At 42.3% G+C, this 19,922-nt stretch overlaps 2 protein-coding genes across 2 annotated transcripts in view; both read right to left on the minus strand.

Annotated features, from left to right (window-relative positions):
* Positions 1-458, minus strand: part of TIMM13 (translocase of inner mitochondrial membrane 13 homolog (yeast)) — a 1,441-nt gene extending 983 nt beyond the window's left edge. Inside the window, exons 1-2 of the mRNA XM_010007280.1 lie at positions 374-458; positions 14-237 (exon numbers count right to left, since the gene is read on the minus strand). Coding sequence (XP_010005582.1) covers positions 14-237; positions 374-458 — 309 coding nt within the window. The remainder of the gene's footprint in view (positions 1-13; positions 238-373) is intronic.
* Positions 459-7,289: 6,831 nt separating this feature from the next.
* Positions 7,290-19,922, minus strand: part of LMNB2 (lamin B2) — a 15,916-nt gene continuing 3,283 nt past the window's right edge. The window contains exons 3-11 of the mRNA XM_010007264.1: positions 19,261-19,386; positions 16,522-16,692; positions 14,233-14,358; positions 13,329-13,549; positions 12,521-12,812; positions 11,931-12,038; positions 10,932-11,051; positions 8,874-8,975; positions 7,290-7,733 (exon numbers count right to left, since the gene is read on the minus strand). Of these exons, the coding sequence (XP_010005566.1) occupies positions 7,692-7,733; positions 8,874-8,975; positions 10,932-11,051; positions 11,931-12,038; positions 12,521-12,812; positions 13,329-13,549; positions 14,233-14,358; positions 16,522-16,692; positions 19,261-19,335 (1,257 nt within the window). The 5' untranslated portion in view covers positions 19,336-19,386 and the 3' untranslated portion in view covers positions 7,290-7,691. The remainder of the gene's footprint in view (positions 7,734-8,873; positions 8,976-10,931; positions 11,052-11,930; positions 12,039-12,520; positions 12,813-13,328; positions 13,550-14,232; positions 14,359-16,521; positions 16,693-19,260; positions 19,387-19,922) is intronic.

Raw genomic sequence — 19,922 nt, forward strand, 5'->3', positions numbered from 1 at the left:
GGGCGGCCCGAACCTGGGCCTGGGCCTGGGCCTGGGTCTGGGCCCGGGTCTGGGCCCGGGTCTCTAGGTCTGTCTGAGTTTGGACCTGGGTCTTGCTCTGGGCCTGGGCCTGGGCCTGGGTCTGGGTCTGAGTTTGGACCTGGGTCTGGGTCTGAGCCGGGGCCGTGACATCCCACAGGTTGAACACACCACAGATTCTGGTGCTGGGTTTTGAACACAGCCCTACATGTTCCCATTCTAAACACAAAGAGATGTTTAGGCCAGTTGGTCTCACCTCTGTCCCTGGGAAGGTGATGGAGCAACTCATTCTGAATTTCGTCTCTAAACACAGTGAAGAACAGAAAGTTATTGGGAGTGGTCAGCATGGGTTTACCAAAGGTAAATAATGCTTGACCAAGCTGCCAGCCTTCTATGATGACATAACTGGTTGGCTGGATGAGAGGAGTACCAGATGTCATCTACCCTGCCTTCATCAAGGCTTGACACTGTCTCCCATAGCATCCTCATGAGGAAACTCAGGAAATGAGGGCTAAATGAGTGGACAGTGAGGTAGGTGGGTGGAGAGCTGGTGTGTGACAGAACTCAGAGGGTTGTGATCAATGGAGCAGGGTCAAGTTGGAGGCCTGTAGCCAGTGGTGTCCCCCAGGGCTCAATATTCGGTCCAGTCCTGTTCAACATATTCATCAATGACCTGAACGAGGGGACAGTGTGTGACCTCAGCAAGTTCACTGTTGACACCAAACTGGGAGGGGTGGTGACACTCCAGAGGGCTGTGCTGCCATCCAGTGTGACCTGGAAAGGCTGGAGAGCTGGGCAGAGAGGAACCTCATGAGGTTTGACAAGGGCAAGTGTAGGGTCCTGCACCTGGGGAGGAAGAACCTCAGGCACCAACACAGGCTAGAGGTGGACCTGCTGGAAAGCAGTTCTGAGGAGAAGGATCTGGGAGTCCTGGTAGATAGTAAATGATCCATGAGCCAGCAATGTGCTGGCCTTGTGGCCACAAAGATCAATGGAATCCTGGGGTGCATAGGGAATTGTGGCCAGTAGGTTGAGAGAGGTCATTCTCCCCCTCTCCTCTGCCCTGGTGAGGCCACATCTGGAGAACTGGGCCCAGTTCTGGGCTCCACAGTTCAAGACAGACATAACTATGAGCTCTCTAGAGAACAACTCCCTGGTGAGTTGTTTCTGGAATTAATAATTCTGTCCTTTGAGGATATGACAATAGTTCCCTCTGCCTTAGATGACTCTTAAGAGCACATTCCATGATGGTCTATCCTCCATTAAATAAGAAGGTAAGAATGCTGTGGGAGTTGGTAAAAACAAACAGAATCATAGAAAGGTTTGAGTTGGAAAGGACCTTAAAGATCATCTAGATCAAACACATCCCACCAGACCAGGTTGCTCCAAGCCCCATCCAATCTGCCCTTCAACACTGCCAGGGATGGGGCTTCCACAACCTCCCTAGGCAACCTGTTCCAGCATCTCCACCCTCGTAGTATCTAATCTAAATCTCCTTCTTCAAGTTTTAAACCATTGCCCCTTGTCCTCTCACTACATGCCTGTGCAAAAAGTCCTGCCCCAGCTTTCTTGTAGGCCCTTCAGGTATTGGAAAGCCACTAGTTCAGCTCGGAGCCTCCTCTTCTCCAGGCTGAACAACCCCAACTCCCTCAGCCTGTATTCACAGGGGAGCTGCTCCAGTCTCTGAACATTTTTGTGACCCTCATCTGGACTTTCTCCAGGAGCTCCATGTCCTTATGCTGGGGGCTCCAGAACTGGACAGTGCTCCAGGTGGGGTCTCACCAGAGCAGAGGGGAAGAATCACCTCTAACAAATGGGAGACAACAACCCTATGGAGCTTTCTGTGCATCATGGGAACCTGCATGACAAGCAGAAGGGAGAGCTCAGCTTACCCCCTGGGAGACAAGGAATCAAGCATCACAGCAGAGCTGAAGCCAAAACTACTCTACTAGCTAGAGCCCACATGTATGACAGATGATTGTACTGTTTGCACACTTCAACAAGAAACCATTCCTCACCTCAGGTACCATCAGCCAACACTAAAGATGAGGTAGCTGCCCACAGTACAATTTTACAAGTACAGACTAGTGAGGTGGACTGGTGATGGAGCTCCTAAGGATCAAGCACTGCCAGGGCTCAGCATCTGCTTTTATTCTCTCATGCCAGGATCATGTGGGCTGGATGGAAACCCCTTCAGTGCAGGGGACCAGAAAGGAAGGGGACATTTATCTGCTCCAGCTACTCAAGCCCCCCCCTCTGCTTCTGCTGGGAGCAGTGCTGTTGATCAGGAAGGACAGCACTCCCCCTGAGCACCACACCTGTGTACAGCTTAGAGGAAAGTGTTTGCACACCAGCCCTGGAGACATCTAAGAAGATGCGGTGCCAGGGCACAGGGTTCAGTGGTGGACATGGCAGAGTTAGGGTGGTAGTTGGACTCGATGATCTTGAAGGTCTTTTCCAACCAGAGTGGTACTGTGAGGAGTGCAGACAGCTCACTGTCTCTTTCCACGCAGGAAGGTCCCTGGGATGAATCTTGTCAAACATGCTTTGTGGCCTCTGTTCATTAAATGAAAGGAGGAAACAAAATGCAAAACATTTATTTGAGTGTGTTGTACAAAAAGTTTCCAGTCATAAAATGTATATTACAAATCATTGGAAAAGACAAGACATTTGGCATGCATATTCTAAAAAGGAAAAAAATAACACTTTGAAATGATAAAGTCTAGATCATCATGTAGTTTTCTTAAGTTCCACAGGAGCGTTTTCACCATTTTGTCTTTATTATTTCCATTTGCAACCTTTTCCCAAATTCTGTATTTTAAAAACTTGACCCTTCCAAAAACTCCTCTGCAGCAGCTGATGGAGGTGACCTAGAGCTCATTTAAGTAAAGACTGTGTTAGGGAAAAAAACAACCACACCAATCAAGTCACCAGGCATCACTTAGGAAAATAGAGTTCAACTGTGTTTTGTGTCCAAATGGAAAACATTCTGACTTAATCTTGTTTAAAATAGCTTATTGCTTGTAATTTTAGTGTGATGATGACCTGGGTAGCTGGAATACACAATAACATCCACCTTACCAACACAACTGTCACTTCATTAAAAAACTAACTAGAAAATGTGGAAGTTAAATGAAACATTTTCTTTTCCTGAACTCCAAGTCAATTCACTGCTTGTGCTCTTCTGAATGGACTCTTTCCATATTAAGCATCTACTTCGTTCTCTAGACCTTAGCATTTCAAGAAAGGCATTATGTTTACATGTAAATATGGTCTTGTATAAAAAACCAAACACTTTAAATTATTTTAAACTGGTTTAAAGCTAAGCATATTGAAGGGCAAATCAAAATTCTGTTTCCCAGGCCATATTATGTAAGAAAAGAAACTCTCCAATATAAGTGGTCTTGACATTCAGCTAAAACAATGCTCTGAAAAATGCAATCACTGTCTCACCTTCCATTCACTGGTTTACATCAAGGTGTCATTTCCTGCTCACACAGGGTTTGGACCCAACAGTGGCAATAAAATCCAGTGTCAAATATGGAGATGTCTTTGTTTAGAGATAAGACTTTCAAAAGAAGGTAAGGAAAGAAGAGACAGAATGGCTTAACAGAGAGGAAGTGATAGAAGTGGCTACAAGAGATAAAAAACCTACAACATGCATCTTTTTGTACAGCATAAACATCTGAGGCACACAAAAGAAACAGATGATCAAATTATTCTGGGGTGTAGAGAGGATTCCTACAAGCCTCTTCTAACTATCCCCTGCTAAGGCTACAGTTAAAGGGCCTTTAATAAGCATTATGAAGAAAAGGATGTAAAAACCTGAAGATGAGGTGTCCAGTTGCTCAAGGACAAATACACACATCAAGTGATCTCCTGTCACAGCCTGGCCTGTTTCACACTGCGGTACAATTTTTAGGATCAGTGCAAGCTGCAGACAAGCTCCTCTGACTTTGATATTACAGGTCATGGGAAGCAGAAGTTCCTTTTCTTCCTGAGACTTTTGGTTCCTGCTACAAACACTGTGTGATCCACACAGCAGGGTAAACTATTGTTTGTGTCAGGGCAAAACTAGGAACTAGCCTAAGTAGACATGGGGAAACAAAGCTGCACAGCAACAAGGGAATCACAGCCACTCTTTACTTGGAATAAGTCACTGCAACACAACAGATAAAGGAACAAGTACAAAAGCAAGGGAGAAAGAAGTGGCACAAAATGCTGGGGGCTCTGTGGCCACCACAGAGCAGAGCACCACATCATGGGTGGTTCTGGATGGAAGGACTTGCTCTGACAAACATTTTCACAGCATCAACACAGGAGGCAGAACTTGGTTATCATTTGACATTATTATGAGCTACACAATAAAAGATAGGTTTAACTCTTCTGCAGCAGCTATGCTGTTATTCCTTCCCTGTCTTAACCACTGAGAATGATTTAGTAATAATTGTAACTATTTCATCCAGAATAAAGTTGTTGGCTCATTCTTCTGGAGTAAGAACATCCACATAAGTAGTTACATTCAAGTAACTACTCTGATAGAAACAATATAGTGGCTCATTTCCGTAAGCTGAGAAGCCTTGAAATAATTTTTCTACAAGTCAAATCTATTTCTCCTTCAACCTCTACAGCTGGTATCAAACACTGGAGTAGAAACACTGACTATCCTCTTACTTCTTCAAGAGTGGTCCACACACAGGATCAAATAAGAGGGCAAAGGGACACTGGATTTTATGTGAACAAAAAGCTTTAATTATCCTGAAAAAAAAAATCGAAAGAAAAAAATAAACTATGCTTTTTGGTTTCATAAAGCCAAAAAACCTCCCAGTATGAAGCACCAGCTTGAAGAGGCAGTGCTGATAGATGAAGCTCAAATGCAAGAGGAAAGGATGACAGCTAGAGAAGATGCACACACAACAAAGAAAGTATGTGGAATACAGTAGGTTTTGTGTCTTGTAATTTACAGCTAGGAATTATTTCTCAAAGCACTGTGGTGACAGAACCACCCACAGTTAGACTGCTGGCATTCAGCCTTTCCCACAGTGTCAGTCACTGGTTTATATGAACACCTGAATATACCTAAACATGGTACTGAAGAATCAAACTGTTCCCAAAGGTCAAGGACACAGTTCCACAGCTAAAGACAAACTCTGCAGACTGTTGCTGAGGGCACAGTGCTCACTGCAGAAGACCTGCAGGCACCAGACCTTAAGGCTACAAGACAAAACACTACCCATACAGTAGCTGTTAAGAAAACTATGGCTCAGGTATCAAGAGGTTTTTCCTCATTCAAGCTGCCTTTTCCAGCCCATTCTTTACAGGAAAAAAAAAAACAAAAAAAAAAATCACAGAAAAATGTAAATTAACTACACACTCAGTGCTTTAGTATTTAAGATCACAGGACAATCTTAAATTTACAGGACAGTATTAAAGAAAAATAAGCAAATCTGAAACTGGCCAATGTAAAAAAATGTAAAGACAGATCTTTAGAAAACAAGCAAAAAGCCCTCAAATGTAATTATATCATAGAAGTGGTGGGTCAGAAAGGGAAATGCTGTCCAGTGGTTGGAAGGTGCATTGCAAAAATACTTTTGCATTGATTGCATTAATTTGTATAACAACAAATTTAGAAAAAGTAATTGATAACAGTATGTCTGAGAAACATAATTTCACTAGATAACATTTTACAGAGAGATAAGACATGATTTACTACATATTTAACCTTCTACTCAAGCAGAGTGGGAAAATTACATGAGAAAAATGGCCAATTACATCACTTGAGTTATTCCCTTAGCCCAAACAGCCAAATTTTCATACTGCTTCATACTTCTTTTTTGTATCTTTGGATCTTCTGATACTGGATTAAAACAACTATAAATGTCTCTTTGTTCAGCTTCAGTAATTGAGTCATCCCACTCAAACAGAGAAAAAAAGTAGCATCTTTGATTTCTTTTTAAATGGCTAAATAAATCCATAAGCTTAAAAAACCCCTTTTGTTCCCACCCTGCTTGCATTACAAAGCCACCAGTCAAAGCCACTAAACTGACCTTCTAGGTTATATCTGTCAGTCACAATACTGTTCAGAGAACATAATGTCCAAAAGCCACCGAAAACATCCAAACCTTTTATCTTGTTTGATGAGTCTATTTGAATGGCAAGAGGTCAAGAGTGCAGGTAAAAACAGGATTCTATGCTGGCATCAAAGGGTATCCAAATTTTGTATCCAAACTAATAGCTAGCGGAAAACACATTTGCTTGTACAGTAGCCAATACATTCTTTGAAGCAGTCAAGTATTTGACCTAGTGCTTAAAGATGCACCACTAGATGAATACTAACCCTTACAGGAGTTATCTCCAACAGAAATGCAGCAGAAGAAATCTTAAGCTAAAGGGACACTGTTAGGTACAAACTGCATCACACTGAAATAAAACTATCCTGCTACTCATACAAGGTATTTTTAATAAAAAATTCCTCTCCCTTCACTGGTAAGACTTGGAGCATTTGAACACTCTAAAGCTTATGCCCTGAACAACAACAGTTCCTTTTAACTTTAAGGTAAACTATTTCTGTACTATTTTGCAAATACTGCTCCTTAAGATACCTGACAATGCCCCTTTGAATATGAGAGAAAGACAAACAAGCTGCATCTAGCTCTGATGTTAAAAGTCAACATTTACACAAGATAACCTTCAAAATCCCCAATATTTATCCCTGCCAAAAGTAAAAATATCTTTAACATTTAAAAATCTTAATAATTCTGTTTAATGCTGAGTATGTCAAAAGCATTAAATCATGATGCTTAACATCGTAAGTACATCACAGCTTGTGTCCATGGTTTAACAAGGTCTTATTTGTGACAATGTCAAAACCCCCTGAAAATGACAATTAAAACTCTGGATTTGACACTTCCATACCTAAAGATAGTGTCTATATTCAGTAGGCAGAACCCACCCTTCTCCATCTTCTGAAGGAGCATTATGGAGCTAAGGTGCTGACAGACTCAGATCCTTCTACCACCAGGCTGTCATACCCTGGAGAAGGACAAGATGCCCTGGTCCTGAGCCAAGAATGTCCCAAGAAGCAGCTTCTATTTATCACTCACTTACTTCCATTGGTAGAGTGGGATTTATAATGAATATGGAGTCTAATTTTCCTAAGCAGGGAACTGAAGATACCAGGCAAGACACTATCATCATTTCCTGAAGTATGGAGGTAACACTACTGGGAATCTCTCCTGGGGCCCTGGAGATGAACACACTTATTAAACTTCTGGTTTTTTGAAGTTATCCTGGTTATAAATGCAATCTAGATTTACCACACACTCAAGGACTCTCATCCCATTTTAGCTAAAAATTTCTTTTCTGCTGCAGGTTTGTACATAAGACTTTAAATTCTGTATAGGGGAAAAATGTTGTATTCAAGATAGTGCTTCAAAAAAGGGCAAAATAAAGAAATCTATTAAAAATTCTGGCAGTTTTGTTCAGTAAAGTTTTTTTTTTTAAATTTTTTTATAAAAATGTACCAAGGAGTAAACTTCAAAGAAATCAGATGATGCATATAAAAATAGTTTTCAGTGGCTCTGGAGGGAAAAAATAGCAAAAATAAAAAGGAAATAAGTGGAAAAAAATAGCAAATAATAGGTTGGTTGTTTTGTTTTTCTTTCTTTCTTTCTTCACATCACTGAGCATCCTCTAGAAGTTGTTCTGGGATCCCCCTAAAATAAGACAGACAGAGTTGAATTCCATTCTTACTAGCTTTTCATATTTTAAGCAGAGACTCTGGTTATCACCTCAGTCATCAAAGGCATTTTTTGGTAGTTTAGTTATACTCAGGGAATACCCCAACCACACAGAAAGAACAGCACACAGCATATCTAGTGCCAGGATCCAGACACTGCTGCTCTGGTTGTGGTTTCTATGCCTGGTTGATCCCTGTGCTCTCAGCACTGACACAGGTAACAAATGGAAGCTGAGATGTCATTAACTTCAGAAGAGGAAGTGCCAGCTTTTATGTCAAATGATGTTTCTGTTTGAGAAATATCTCTGCATAGAAACTTCTGCTTCAGTTGCTTTACACTACAAATCTACTGCTCAGTCTCCTGCAGACCTAAAAATGCTTTGAGAACCCAACTTAAAAGCAGCACAGAATGAATCTTTTGTAAAAAGAGCTATTTATCAGGAAGCACTGAAAAGGCCTCTGATCAGAAGAACAATTCCCTTGAGTTTGAAATAAATCTTAAATATTTTCTGATATCAACTCTATGAAGTATCTCTCTCCTTTTCATTCTCCAGCTGCTGGTTGGTTTTTTCACATATTTAATTAAGGGTTGAGAAAACAGCTGTTATTATTAAGAAAAACCAAGTGTATTTGAGAGGTAGCTGAAGTTTGCAGCAACAGAAGCACTCCCCCTTTCCTGGTTTTTAGTGATTATAATTCCTAATGGTTATATTCCACTTACAGTAGGAATCCCACAGACTATTTTACAGAGGAGCAAGTACTGGAATGCGAGAAACACTGACTGCTAAAACTAATCTTACTAATCCTAAAAACAGTCCATGTCACTGCAATGCTGTAAATGTGACTTGTTGCATACTCCCAATAGATACCCTGGCATCCAGCCCCTGCTTGAGCTGCACTATGATTGCTTCAAGGAGCAATTCCAGGAAGAACTGTTCCCAGGACACTGCACTGCAGCAGGGCTGCAAGCCATTCTGAGACTGTCCTCTGCAGCCACTGGAAAGAATGGACCAGGAAGCTCAGAGCTGACCAAAGCTGAAGGGACTCCCTTAAATTTTCTGTCTGATTTATCCAACCAATGAGGCACAAGTTAAACATCTCGTCTGCATCTTATTACCTGTTGATTGAAAAGGTCTTCCTCTCCAAACTCTGCTTCATCCTCTTCCTCTTCGTTCTCTCGCATGACTACTGATTTAGTAACATTTCTCACTGCAACTTCCTACACAAAATGACAGGTAAGAGACAAATAGAGGCTACTGGCCATCTCCTTCAGTTTCTGCTATGCCATCAATACAATACCCCTATTAAATGTTAGAGCATTTAAAGCAACCTACATTTAATGTTAGCTATGCAACCAAATATTGGCAATATCCTGCAAGCCACATCAACATTTTTATTTCTCTCCACTAAAAGGCTTGGTAATATTATTTAGCTTCAGGAATTTTATTACCTAGGGATTTTAGAGAAAGCAGCCACGTTTCAGGAGGTCTTTAGGAAATTTTATACAAGCTCATGGCAGACCCAACCCTATAGGAGCTTCCTGAGACCTTCTGTGAGAACCCAAAGTTTCTCAGTATGATCACCCAGCATTAAGGATACTCCTTATTCCTACTAAGTATTCTGTATCAATTGCATATATAAATTATCAGGACAGTCTTCTAAAACAGGCACTAAAAAAGAATTCTAAAACCCCTGAAAAGCTTCCCTTATACTAAATTATTTTAACACATCATGGTGGTAAGAAATTCTTCTGTACATTTGCATCCTTGAAATCATAGGTGCTAATTTCTACTTGTGGAACAAGTTGTCCTAAACATACACTTCTAAGAAGGGATACTAAAGGTAACCAGAGTAGGAATAGAAACTGATTTGAAGTATTTTTCAGACACTTCTATTTGAATACTCAGCCAGTTAGCTTCCTATTAGTACAAATTATCCTCCTTCCTACCTTGTTCTGCTTTTCCTGAACGGAGTGCTTCCACAGAACTGCCAGCAAGAAAAGCAGCATAAAAACTGAGGCAAACGTGGCTTCTTTCACTTTCCTATTTCTATCATATCACTGGGATAATGGCACATTTATCAATAACAAACCAGGGAAAAAAATGTCTATGGATGTAAACAGGATCAGTTTTTCAAAGTTTCCCAAAAATCTCAAGATACGTACAGATATTTAATTATTTCAGTGTTACAAACTGTCTTATTTTAGAAGTCAACAGGGGAGATAGGATGCCATTGGAGTAGGATCTACTCGCCAGTGTGGCCACCAGCAGCCTGGCTTGTGTCAGCACTAGTGTAGCCAGCAGGACCAGGGCAGGGATTGTCCCCCTGTGCACTGGTGAGGCCACACCTTGAATCCTGGGGTCAGTTTTGGGCCCCTCACCACAAAAAGGACATGGAGGGGCTGGTGCGTGTCCAGAGAAGGGCTGTGGAGCCGGGGAAGGGGCTGGAGCACAAGTGTGAGCAGGAGCAGCTGAGGGAGCTGGGGGTTCAGCCTGGAGACAAGGAGGTGAGGGGAGACCTGCTGGCTCTGCAGCTGCCTAAGAGGAGGCTGAAGCTGGGGGGGGAGGGGGCGGTGTCAGTCTCTCCAACCAAGTAACTAGTGATGGGACAAGAGGTCTTATGTGCCAGGGGAGGTTTAGAGTGGATACTGGGAACAGCTTCTTCCCCAAAAGGGTGGTCAGTCCCAGGAATAGGCTGCCCAGAGAAATGGTGGCATCACTATCCCTGGAGGTGATCAAAAAATGTGTAAATGTGGCACTTCAGGACATGGTTTACCAGGGATGGTGGTGTTGAGTTGACAGTTGGATTTGATCTGAGAGGTCTTTTCCAACCTCAATGATTCTATGCAGCAGAACAGGAGAAAATTGTTTCAAGTTGTGCCAGGGGAGGTTTAGATTGGGCATCAGAAGAAATACCTTCACTGAAAGGGTAATTAAACACTGGCACAGGCTGCTCAAGGATGTGGCTGAATCACTACCCCTGGGGGCACTTAAAAGACACATAGATGTGCTTAGGAATACAGTTTAGCACTGTACTCTGCACAGTTGGACTTGATGATCTTAAAGGTCTTCTTAACCAGAACAAGTTTCTTAAACATCAGGATTTTATCACAGTCATCTCCCCCACCCCTGAATCAAAGTCTGAGAGATAACCCAGCCCACAGGTTTTTTCCTACCTCTCCTTCAGAGTTGACGAGGTATGTGCGGATAGTTCCCCCTGTGCCCCAGCTGCCTTGATTCTTCCACACCAGCACAGAAGGGGGGCTGTGAGATACACCTGCATCTGCACCCCAAATCTAGTGAAAAAGATACTCTGTAAGTAGCTATTCATGCACGTTTTAAGTATAAAGAACCCTTTAATTCTCCTTCTTTCTACACACCAGTTTCTACAGTTTGACAGTTTCTACACACTGCCAATTCCAATGGCAGTTTTACTCTGCTTTTAACTACACTACTTCTACCAAGATATTATTCTCAGTCTACAATAAAAAGTAACAATAGCCATAAAAAAAAAAAAACAAGAAAAAATTATCTAGCATTGCAGTCATCAATTCTTTTCTGAACATGCACATTTCTCCTACCATTGTCTCAAGGACTATACCATATGTAGAAGACAAAATGCACTTATAGTCTATCAATTTAATCTTTTATCTGTATCTCAACAATTGATACTTAAGTGGAAACAACTGGAACTGATAAAAAGAAAGCCATTTTTATATTCCCAAAATACAGCTGTTGCAGACTTAACATGAAATACAAAATTATAGAAAAGCAGCTGTTCTACTACAGTTAAGGCTGTAGTATCTAGTCTTAAAGTCTACTAGACTGAACAAATGCTCTGAAATGTTCCTTTTTTTATTAAGAGGTTGAGTGGAATCAGTGTTCCAAACTTGGGCAAAGGTGTCTGAAAACAAACAGACCTTGACCCAGACCCCAAAATACTCTCTTCTTTTTCTTCAACTTTCCCTGTACCCAAAATAGTCTGAAATACTGAAGTGCTAATAGAGAAATTAAATTTCTGGTTTGCATTTTTTGTAATGGAAATCCTGCTCCTCTGAAGTGAGATCCATGAAACCAAGAGTTACACAATAAACCAGGCTGTACCAAACATCAGATTTATAACTGCCACAGCATCAACAAAATATGTTTTTGACATACTCTTAAGTACAACTTACTGTTACAGTCTGGCCAGCTCTGAGGACATACTTAGGAGTAAATTTGTAAGCAATTTCTTCTCCATCTCCAATTTGTCGTTTCAGTCTCCAATTACCCAAAGACTGATCCTAATGGGGAGAGTCATAAGGTTATTTAGGGTGAGCAAAACAGAGCAAAGTGGAATCGGAGCTCTTTGTAATTAATGGGAAAGTAATTTTGTTTACATGGTTGTTAGACATCTGTATTCAAACTCAAAAGTGTTCTTCTATCGTTTGAAGTGTAAATCCCACAAGGTTGTTAGCAAAATTGAAAAAGATACATATTTCACATAAAAAAGTTCTGCTAGACACAGAAAGGCTACTTACATGAACAAGGTACCAGCACACATGGTTAGACATTTGGGACACAAACCGTGCTCCGTTCCTTCAGCAAACACAAACACACACACACACACACACTATAACGTTCAAATTTCAAACGCCCCAGTTAATTACTGCAAGATGTGGCTCCTGCTCTGCAAGTGACTCCACCTACTTGTGCTACAAAAGCCTGTGTAAGATTTCAGTGTAGCTCCTCCTCCTGCCTTTCTAGGAGTTCTACTGACACTCACCTTCTCCGAGTTGTTCTTCAGCTGAACATATTTGCCCTCCAGGTCTATCTCTTCTATGCTGATACTTCCTGTAGCTGAAGCTTGCTGGGACATCTGGAAGCTACTGGTGCTGCTGCTGCCACTAATACTTCCAGTGCCAATTCCACTTGTTCCACTGCCAGAGAGCTCCTCTGCTTCAATACGTTTTCTTTTGCCTCGGGAAGAGCGAACGAGCGAAGTGCTGCTGCTGCTGCTGCTGGAGGTAGCCCGAGAGACTGTAACACGGGAGGAGGGACTTGGAGAGAGCTTCAACCTGAATAGAATGAAGAAAACATTTTAATTAACTCATCCAGGGAGCTACACACCAAGCAACAATGCCACAAGGTACTCAGGAACTGGACTATGGCACATCCAAAGGCTGGAAGCAGCCTCAGTTTTTGTCAGGACCACATGTAACAGAAGGGGGAGATCAGTACTAATGAGAACAACACAGATCACTCAAGCCTCCCCTCTAGTGTATCTACTACTAAACACACTATTACTGGGCCACATCATTTAAAAAATTGGAAAACACAGAAGCACTTAAACAGAGATTAATGTCAAGCACAATTATATATTCCACTGTATTCAGACCACTGTACCAACAAAAATATAAAGACATAGTGCAGGTGAGAACACGTGCAAGTGTTCCATGCAACAGATTGTGCTGTGAAGCCAATATCACTTCAGTGAGGCAGACTGGACATTCCTGCTCAAATGATTAAAAAAAAGCATAAGAAATGAAAAAACCCACCTGCTAGTCCCAAGAAAATACAGAATCTCTACGTACCTTTCCTCTTCTCCTTCCAGGAGTTTTCGGTAAGCACTGATCTCCATGTCCAGTGCTAATTTAACATCAAGCAGCTCCTGGTACTCTGTGAGCTGCAGCTGCATCTGGTCCCTCATATCAGTCATTTCCCTCTCTTTTGCATCTAGCATCTTCCTGAACTTCTCCCGCTCCGCAGCCATCATCTCCTCCAGCTCACGGATGCGATCTTCTGCTGCACTAGCCTAGGGAGACAGCACCATGGAAACCCAGCTGACAGACATGTGGGTACAGGAAAAAAGTTCAGAATTCATCTCTTTCCCAAATGATGATAACAAAAGACATCTCTCCATGACATTCAGAAAATCTTAAAGGACAGAAATGTTAATATATCCAAACAACAGTGCTTCACAGAAAGATGTGAACCTGTTGGAATGTGTCCAGAGAAGGGCCAAAAAAAAAAATAATGATCTGAGGGCTGGAGCAGCTCTCATGAAGACAGGTTGAGGGAGTTGGGCTTGTTCAGCCTGGAGAAAAGAAGGTTCCAGGGGGACCTCCTAGCGACCTTCCAGTGCCTGAAGGGGCTACAGGAAAGCTGGGGAGGGACTTGGAACAAGTAGTGAGACAACAAGGGGAATGGTTTTAATAAATTGAAAGAGGAAAGATTTAGGTTAGAGATCAGGAAGAAATTCTTGAGTGTGAGGGTGATGAGACACTTGAACAGGTTGCCCAGAGAAGCTGTGGCTGCCCCACCCCTGGAAGTGTTGAAAGGCAGGTTGGATGGGGCTCTGAGCAACTTTGTCTATTGGGTGGTGTCCCTGCCCATGCAGGGGAGTTGGACTCGATCTTTAAGGTCCCTGCCAACTCAAACCATTTCTATGGTTCTGTGATTCTATGTTAGAAATGAAAGCAAATTTAGTCCCTTTACCTGTTTCTGAAGGCCAGAAAGCTGGTAGCTCAGAGCCTCTATTCTCATGCGGGCCTCCTTCAGCTCCTCCCGAGCTGCACCAGCAGCTTTGTCATTTTGGTCAGAGGACAGCTTGGCATTCTCCAGCTGGAAGGCAAGTTTTAAACAAGCTATGTCAAGTTAGAGATCCTGCAAATATCCTTTTGGTAAAAAACAGAGGTTATACATTCTTAAATATTTTTAAAAGGAAATCTGGGAAGTTTATGGTAAGAATTGCATAATATTAAGGAAATACCCTAAGGACCAGGAAAATCTATTTGAGTTCTATTCCTATAGGACTTGCTTATGTTATTAACAAGAAATCCACTAGCCCTTCCATTACACAACCAGCCCTATAGTTTTCAAAAACTGAGGTTCATGTGATCACAACATCTGCCTGTTTGCCCCAAGAAGTGGGTTAGAACAAAGGTTGCTGGTTCACATCCTGCTGTAACAGCTCCCTGGATGCCCAGGGACTAAGCCCAATGGCTACCATGTCTTAGCTGGCCATTGGCAACTCAAGACTTCCTAAGCCAGAGACACTATTTTAAAACTTACTGTCTTCTCAGTGGATCTTTCAGGTAGGAATTTGTCTCTGCTTTTTGAATTTATAAGGCAAGGAGTTTAGCTCGATATTAACAGAACAATATAACAGAACAGTATCTGCTCGATATTAGCAGAACAACCTTATTTTGCTTTTCCCCAAAATCTGTGTCTGGCCATTCACTGTCCATACTTCTACCAAAAACTAAGATACAATCACTCCTCATTCACCTTCTCTGTGCTGTTCAAGCTGATGATACCACGGGTGTGGAGTAGCTGACATCCTAGAGGGAAGGGATGCCATCCAGAGAGACCCTCACAGGCTGGAGAGGTGGGCCCATCCCAACCTCATTAAGTTCATCAAGGCCAAGTGCTGGGTCCTGCCCCTGGGTTGCTGCAACCTCAGGCACAAACACAGCCTGGGGGAAGAATGGCTGGAGAGCAGCCCTGAGGAGAAGGGCTTGGGGATGGGAGGAGATGAGAAGCTGGACATGAGTCATCAGTGAGCACTGGAGCCCAGAGAGGCTGCATCACAAGAAGTGTGGCCAGCAGGGCCAGGGAGGGGATTCTTCTCCTCCTCTGGTGACACCGCATCTGGAGTGCTGTGTACAGCTCTGGAGCCCTCAGCACAGGAGACATGGAACTGCTGGAGTTGACCTGCTAGAAAGCAGCCCCATGGAGAAGGACCTTGTGGATGGCAGAAACAGCACCAAGTGACAACACAGGAAGTTCCACCTCAACACGAGGAGAAATTTCTTTGCTGTGAGGGTGAGGGAAACCTGGGACAGGCTGCGCAGAGAGGTTGTGGAGTCTCCTTCTCTGGAGACTTTCAAGACCCATCTGGACACGTTCCTGTGTGACTTGCCCAGCTGTTCCTGCTGCAGCAGGGGGCGCTGGACTTGATCTTCAGAGGTCCCTTCCAACCCCTGTGATTCTATGACATCATACTCCCTAACAGTTCCTCATGCTTTCTGTGAACACATCTTGATACAGAAATCCATATAACAAATCTCACAGCTAAGGCTGTCTCAGAAGCAACAGGTCTCACATCTTTGGGGGAACTTGTGAGCTGGAAAACCCCTGGCTCATGTAAAAGGGAATGAAGGTACCATGAAAAAATATTTCAAAAGCTAGTTTCAAAACTCAGCTACTTCACTCTATAAATATTGATATCAGGATGGGTTCAATTTGAGTCCTTCCTGAACAGCAGCTGGACTGCATGCCAGGTCCCCTTGAGCAGGGACACCTCTCAATCTTTGAGATTCTTTACCTGAAACTACGAGCTCCTTCTTTACTCAAGGCAGGGAGTTCCCTCACCTGTGACAGGTCCTCAGTAAGTGACTGACTATAAGCTGTGAAACGTTATCCCTCCACTCTGGAGAAATAAGCGAATCAAATTATATCAATAAAACATCCTTTTAGCAAAAGAACATTGTCTAATCAGCTGTGGTATAACATCCACAATTCCCACTCTGTCCTCTGCAGTGGCCAACAGTTCAATGTGTTTTCATACAAACTGGCCTTTTTTAGTTAAAACTATTCCAAGGACTGTAACCTTTCTGGAAATACATCTACACACAAGCAGCAGAGGAGGCTTTTGAACACCAGGACAAAGCTTCTTCTAATGAATAATGATTTGTCTCCTTAAAGACAGCAGGGCTAATGGAAGTTGTTTTATCTCACTAACTGGACTCCCTGCCAGACGGTGCTGTGGACAGCATCCCTTACCTTAGCCTGATAGGTCTGCTCGAGCTCCATCTTGTACAGTTTGACTTGTTCATCATGTTGATTTCGCAGATCCTCCAGGGCCTGAGTCATTTTGGATTCATACTCCTGTTGGCGACTAGTGTCCACCTCGATCAAACGATGTTCATGGCGTTTTCTTGTTTCCCTTATTTCCTACACAGACAACACAAAAAAAAGGGGGGGCAAACTCTCACATTAGGGTAAACCATACAAGAAATTACATTCAGACAACAATTAACTATTTCAATACTAATTATTTAGTATACAGAAGCTCAAGTACTAAAGGCATTTAAGCCTAAGAATACCACATGTACCAACAGAAGACTGTTCTCATTTGGCAGGACATAATTCTTCAAAGTGATCTGACTTAAAGTTGCATTAAAGTTTAAAAATCCCCATACACAGCTTAAGTAGAGAGCTGTTTTATGCTACAAAAGTAAAACTGGGGCAAGCGGGAAGAAAAACATGATTTTTTACATAGTGAAGAGAAATTCAATGTGCTGCATCTCAAACCCCTTCCTTCTCAATGCACATCCCTATGTTACAGTCTACAAGGGGTCAGATAAACATGAATACCTTCTGTGAACTTCATACATTTTGAAAAAATAGTCAGAGAAAAAAAGCATCTTCAGAATTCACTTTAAAGCATCTTCTATCTATTGGATGACCTATATGACTCCTGTATGACTGGACTGCCCCCTCCCTAGAGGTGTTCCAAGTCCAGGTTGGACAGGGCTTTGGTGCAACCTGGTCCAGTTGGAAGTGTCCCTGCCCTTGCAGGGGGGTTGGAACTAGATGATCTTCTAGGTCCCTTCCAACCCAGACCATTCTGATTCTATGATCTCTACACATGAGATTTTCTTTGCATTAGCAATAAAGCAGCAACCCAAGCAATCTTGAAGACATTTTTATTGGTCAGAGTTTGTACTAAGAAATTTTCATCTTTAGAGAAGCAAGTTCTGTGCCTAGAACACTGGTCCCAAACTAGCGAGGTCAGACTCCCTCATGCACTTCTACATGTTGAGCCCTGCAGAGACCAGGCCAGGCCTGAGTGCAGAATATGAGAAAGAAACAATTTCTCCCTCCAAAGCAGGACAAACAACAACAGAGCAGTTTCAAGTACTGGGAGAAGGCCTGAAGAACCTGGTATGTACTTACTATTCCATACCCTCATCAGCTCCCTCCCACTACTAGTCACAATCCTCTATCTCAACCTACAAGTAGGTACTCCTAATATTAGAATTAACTCCTCCCACACTCACCAACTCCAGAACTAGTAAGTATCCTATCAAGCCCAGCCCTACTAATAGCATTAGTAGCAGACCTGAAGGGAAGCAGCAAGGCCATGAGCAAGAACAGCAGGCAAGTGAAGAAGGCTCACTTCGCATGCCTGACCTGGAGTTAACACCAATTCAGAGCTACCTTACAAGTTGTTTTGCAGAAATGCTCAGACATCTAAAAACAGACTCTTAGAAACATACCCTTCTGCTCACAGCAATGTGACTTGATGTGATCTGGAAGAAGCTTTTCCTTCTGTGGCAAATCTTTATGCCAAGAAAATTGCCAAACAGCACCCTCTCACTAACAATGACCCCTCAATGGCCACAAAAATATCACAGCGGACTACACAGTATCAAGTGAAGGGCCGAGCTGATCTTTCACTTCAGCTACACTCCCCAGTCATGATGCTGTAACTCCAGCTAGCTTTGGACGCTTCACTGAACCAAATTAATTCACTAACCTAAAGGAAACCAATTCCTTTTCTATTTTGTGTGCTGACTTAGTCCATACAAGGATCAAAGAGCTCCAGATGGCTCAAGGAACATCCCTACTGCAGCACAGCAAGCTTTAAGATTAGCTTCTGCTGTCTCACTTAGCTTCACCTTTAGTCAGCAGCAACAAGATTTTCCTTGGGAAACAAAGTTACTTTAAAGTCCTACAACCAAGCAAGGGTCTGTCACTGCAGTCCCGTGCAGCAATCCAGGGCACAGAAGCGAGACAATAGTTAGTACAACTCGGGTAGATCTAACTGACTGGTTTCTTCACCCTCCTCCAGCCCCAGCCCTTAGCAACATAGCCCTGCCCTAAGTATTTTACTAATAAATCAGGATGAAACAGTTTGGTGCATGGCATGCCAAACATCACAACTAGCACAGGTAAAATGAAAGCAGTGTATACAATAATCCCTCAGCAGCCACTACTTTAATGAGCTCACAGAAGAACCAAAAGGTCAGAGCTGGTTTTCACAAGATTGAATAAACAGGCAACACTTCTGATCTGGTACAGAGAAGGTCATACTTCCCTTTCCCAGTCCCCACCCGTGCATTCCCACAATTTATAAAAACTCTGACCCTCACTAGAACTACTATGAGCCAACTCAATTCACTGAGCAGACAGAAAACTACCCCTGCAAAAAAACAAACAACAGGGTAACTGCATATTCTTCTTATCAACAAAAACAGATTATAGTCAGGTCCAACAATCATCAAAGGTGGTGCAGGTAAGAAGCAAGGCTATGCAACCAGACCCAGAGAGAGACAAAGATTTTCTCACAGCACTCAGCTGCTACTCGTACCCATGGAACGATAATACCCTTGTCACTCGGCTCTCATGCCAGCTCTGCCACTGATCTACCTGGACTAGTTAGTAATTGCTTATAGTCAGTTTGAATACAAGCCACATAAACTTCAGACTATGATGAGGTTACTAGGTTGATAATACCTCCTCAAACACATTCTTCCTGAAATCCAGATCCTCTTGCAAGCTCTGGCACCGGTTCTCCAGGTCCACACGCATAAGTGTCTCCTTCTCCAACTGCTTCTTAGCCACAGCATGACCATCTTCAGCCTAGTAAAGAATTTTAAAGATAAAGTTTTAATTTTGTCTGGATCTTTATTTTCCATGTATAATCCCTTTATAATATTCATTTGACATCTTAGGAATAATTATTCATAACAAATCTAATGTCAAGCCACGGATTTCAAACAAACAGCAACCAACAAAAAAGAAAGAGTGCATGTGTGCTTATGAATATTTACAATAAGCTTTCGTGTTTGCGTACCAGTTATTTAAAGCATGGGATTATTTCCATGCAGTATGATAATGGAGTTGAGGACTAATAATTCCTCAAACACAATGTGTTTTATGTTCTTTTTTTCTTGCTAGTATAGGTCCACTGGGTACTCAGCACAATTTTAAAATTATGCAGGACCTTACAAAGAACAACATTTAGTAACCTGATTTCTCATGAATACAGAAACATCAGAACTTTTTAAATAAAAGCTTTTGACTGGCAAAATGTATTAAACAAGATGCTACTTTGATTGGTTTACAGGGATTTCTTAAAATTTAGTTTGATATTCAAGAAGGGAAGGCAAAGGTTC

The sequence above is a fragment of the Chaetura pelagica genome, unplaced genomic scaffold, assembly GCF_000747805.2.
Source record: "Chaetura pelagica isolate M959 unplaced genomic scaffold, ChaPel_1.0 scaffold441, whole genome shotgun sequence".
Taxonomy (NCBI): Eukaryota; Metazoa; Chordata; class Aves; order Apodiformes; family Apodidae; genus Chaetura; species Chaetura pelagica.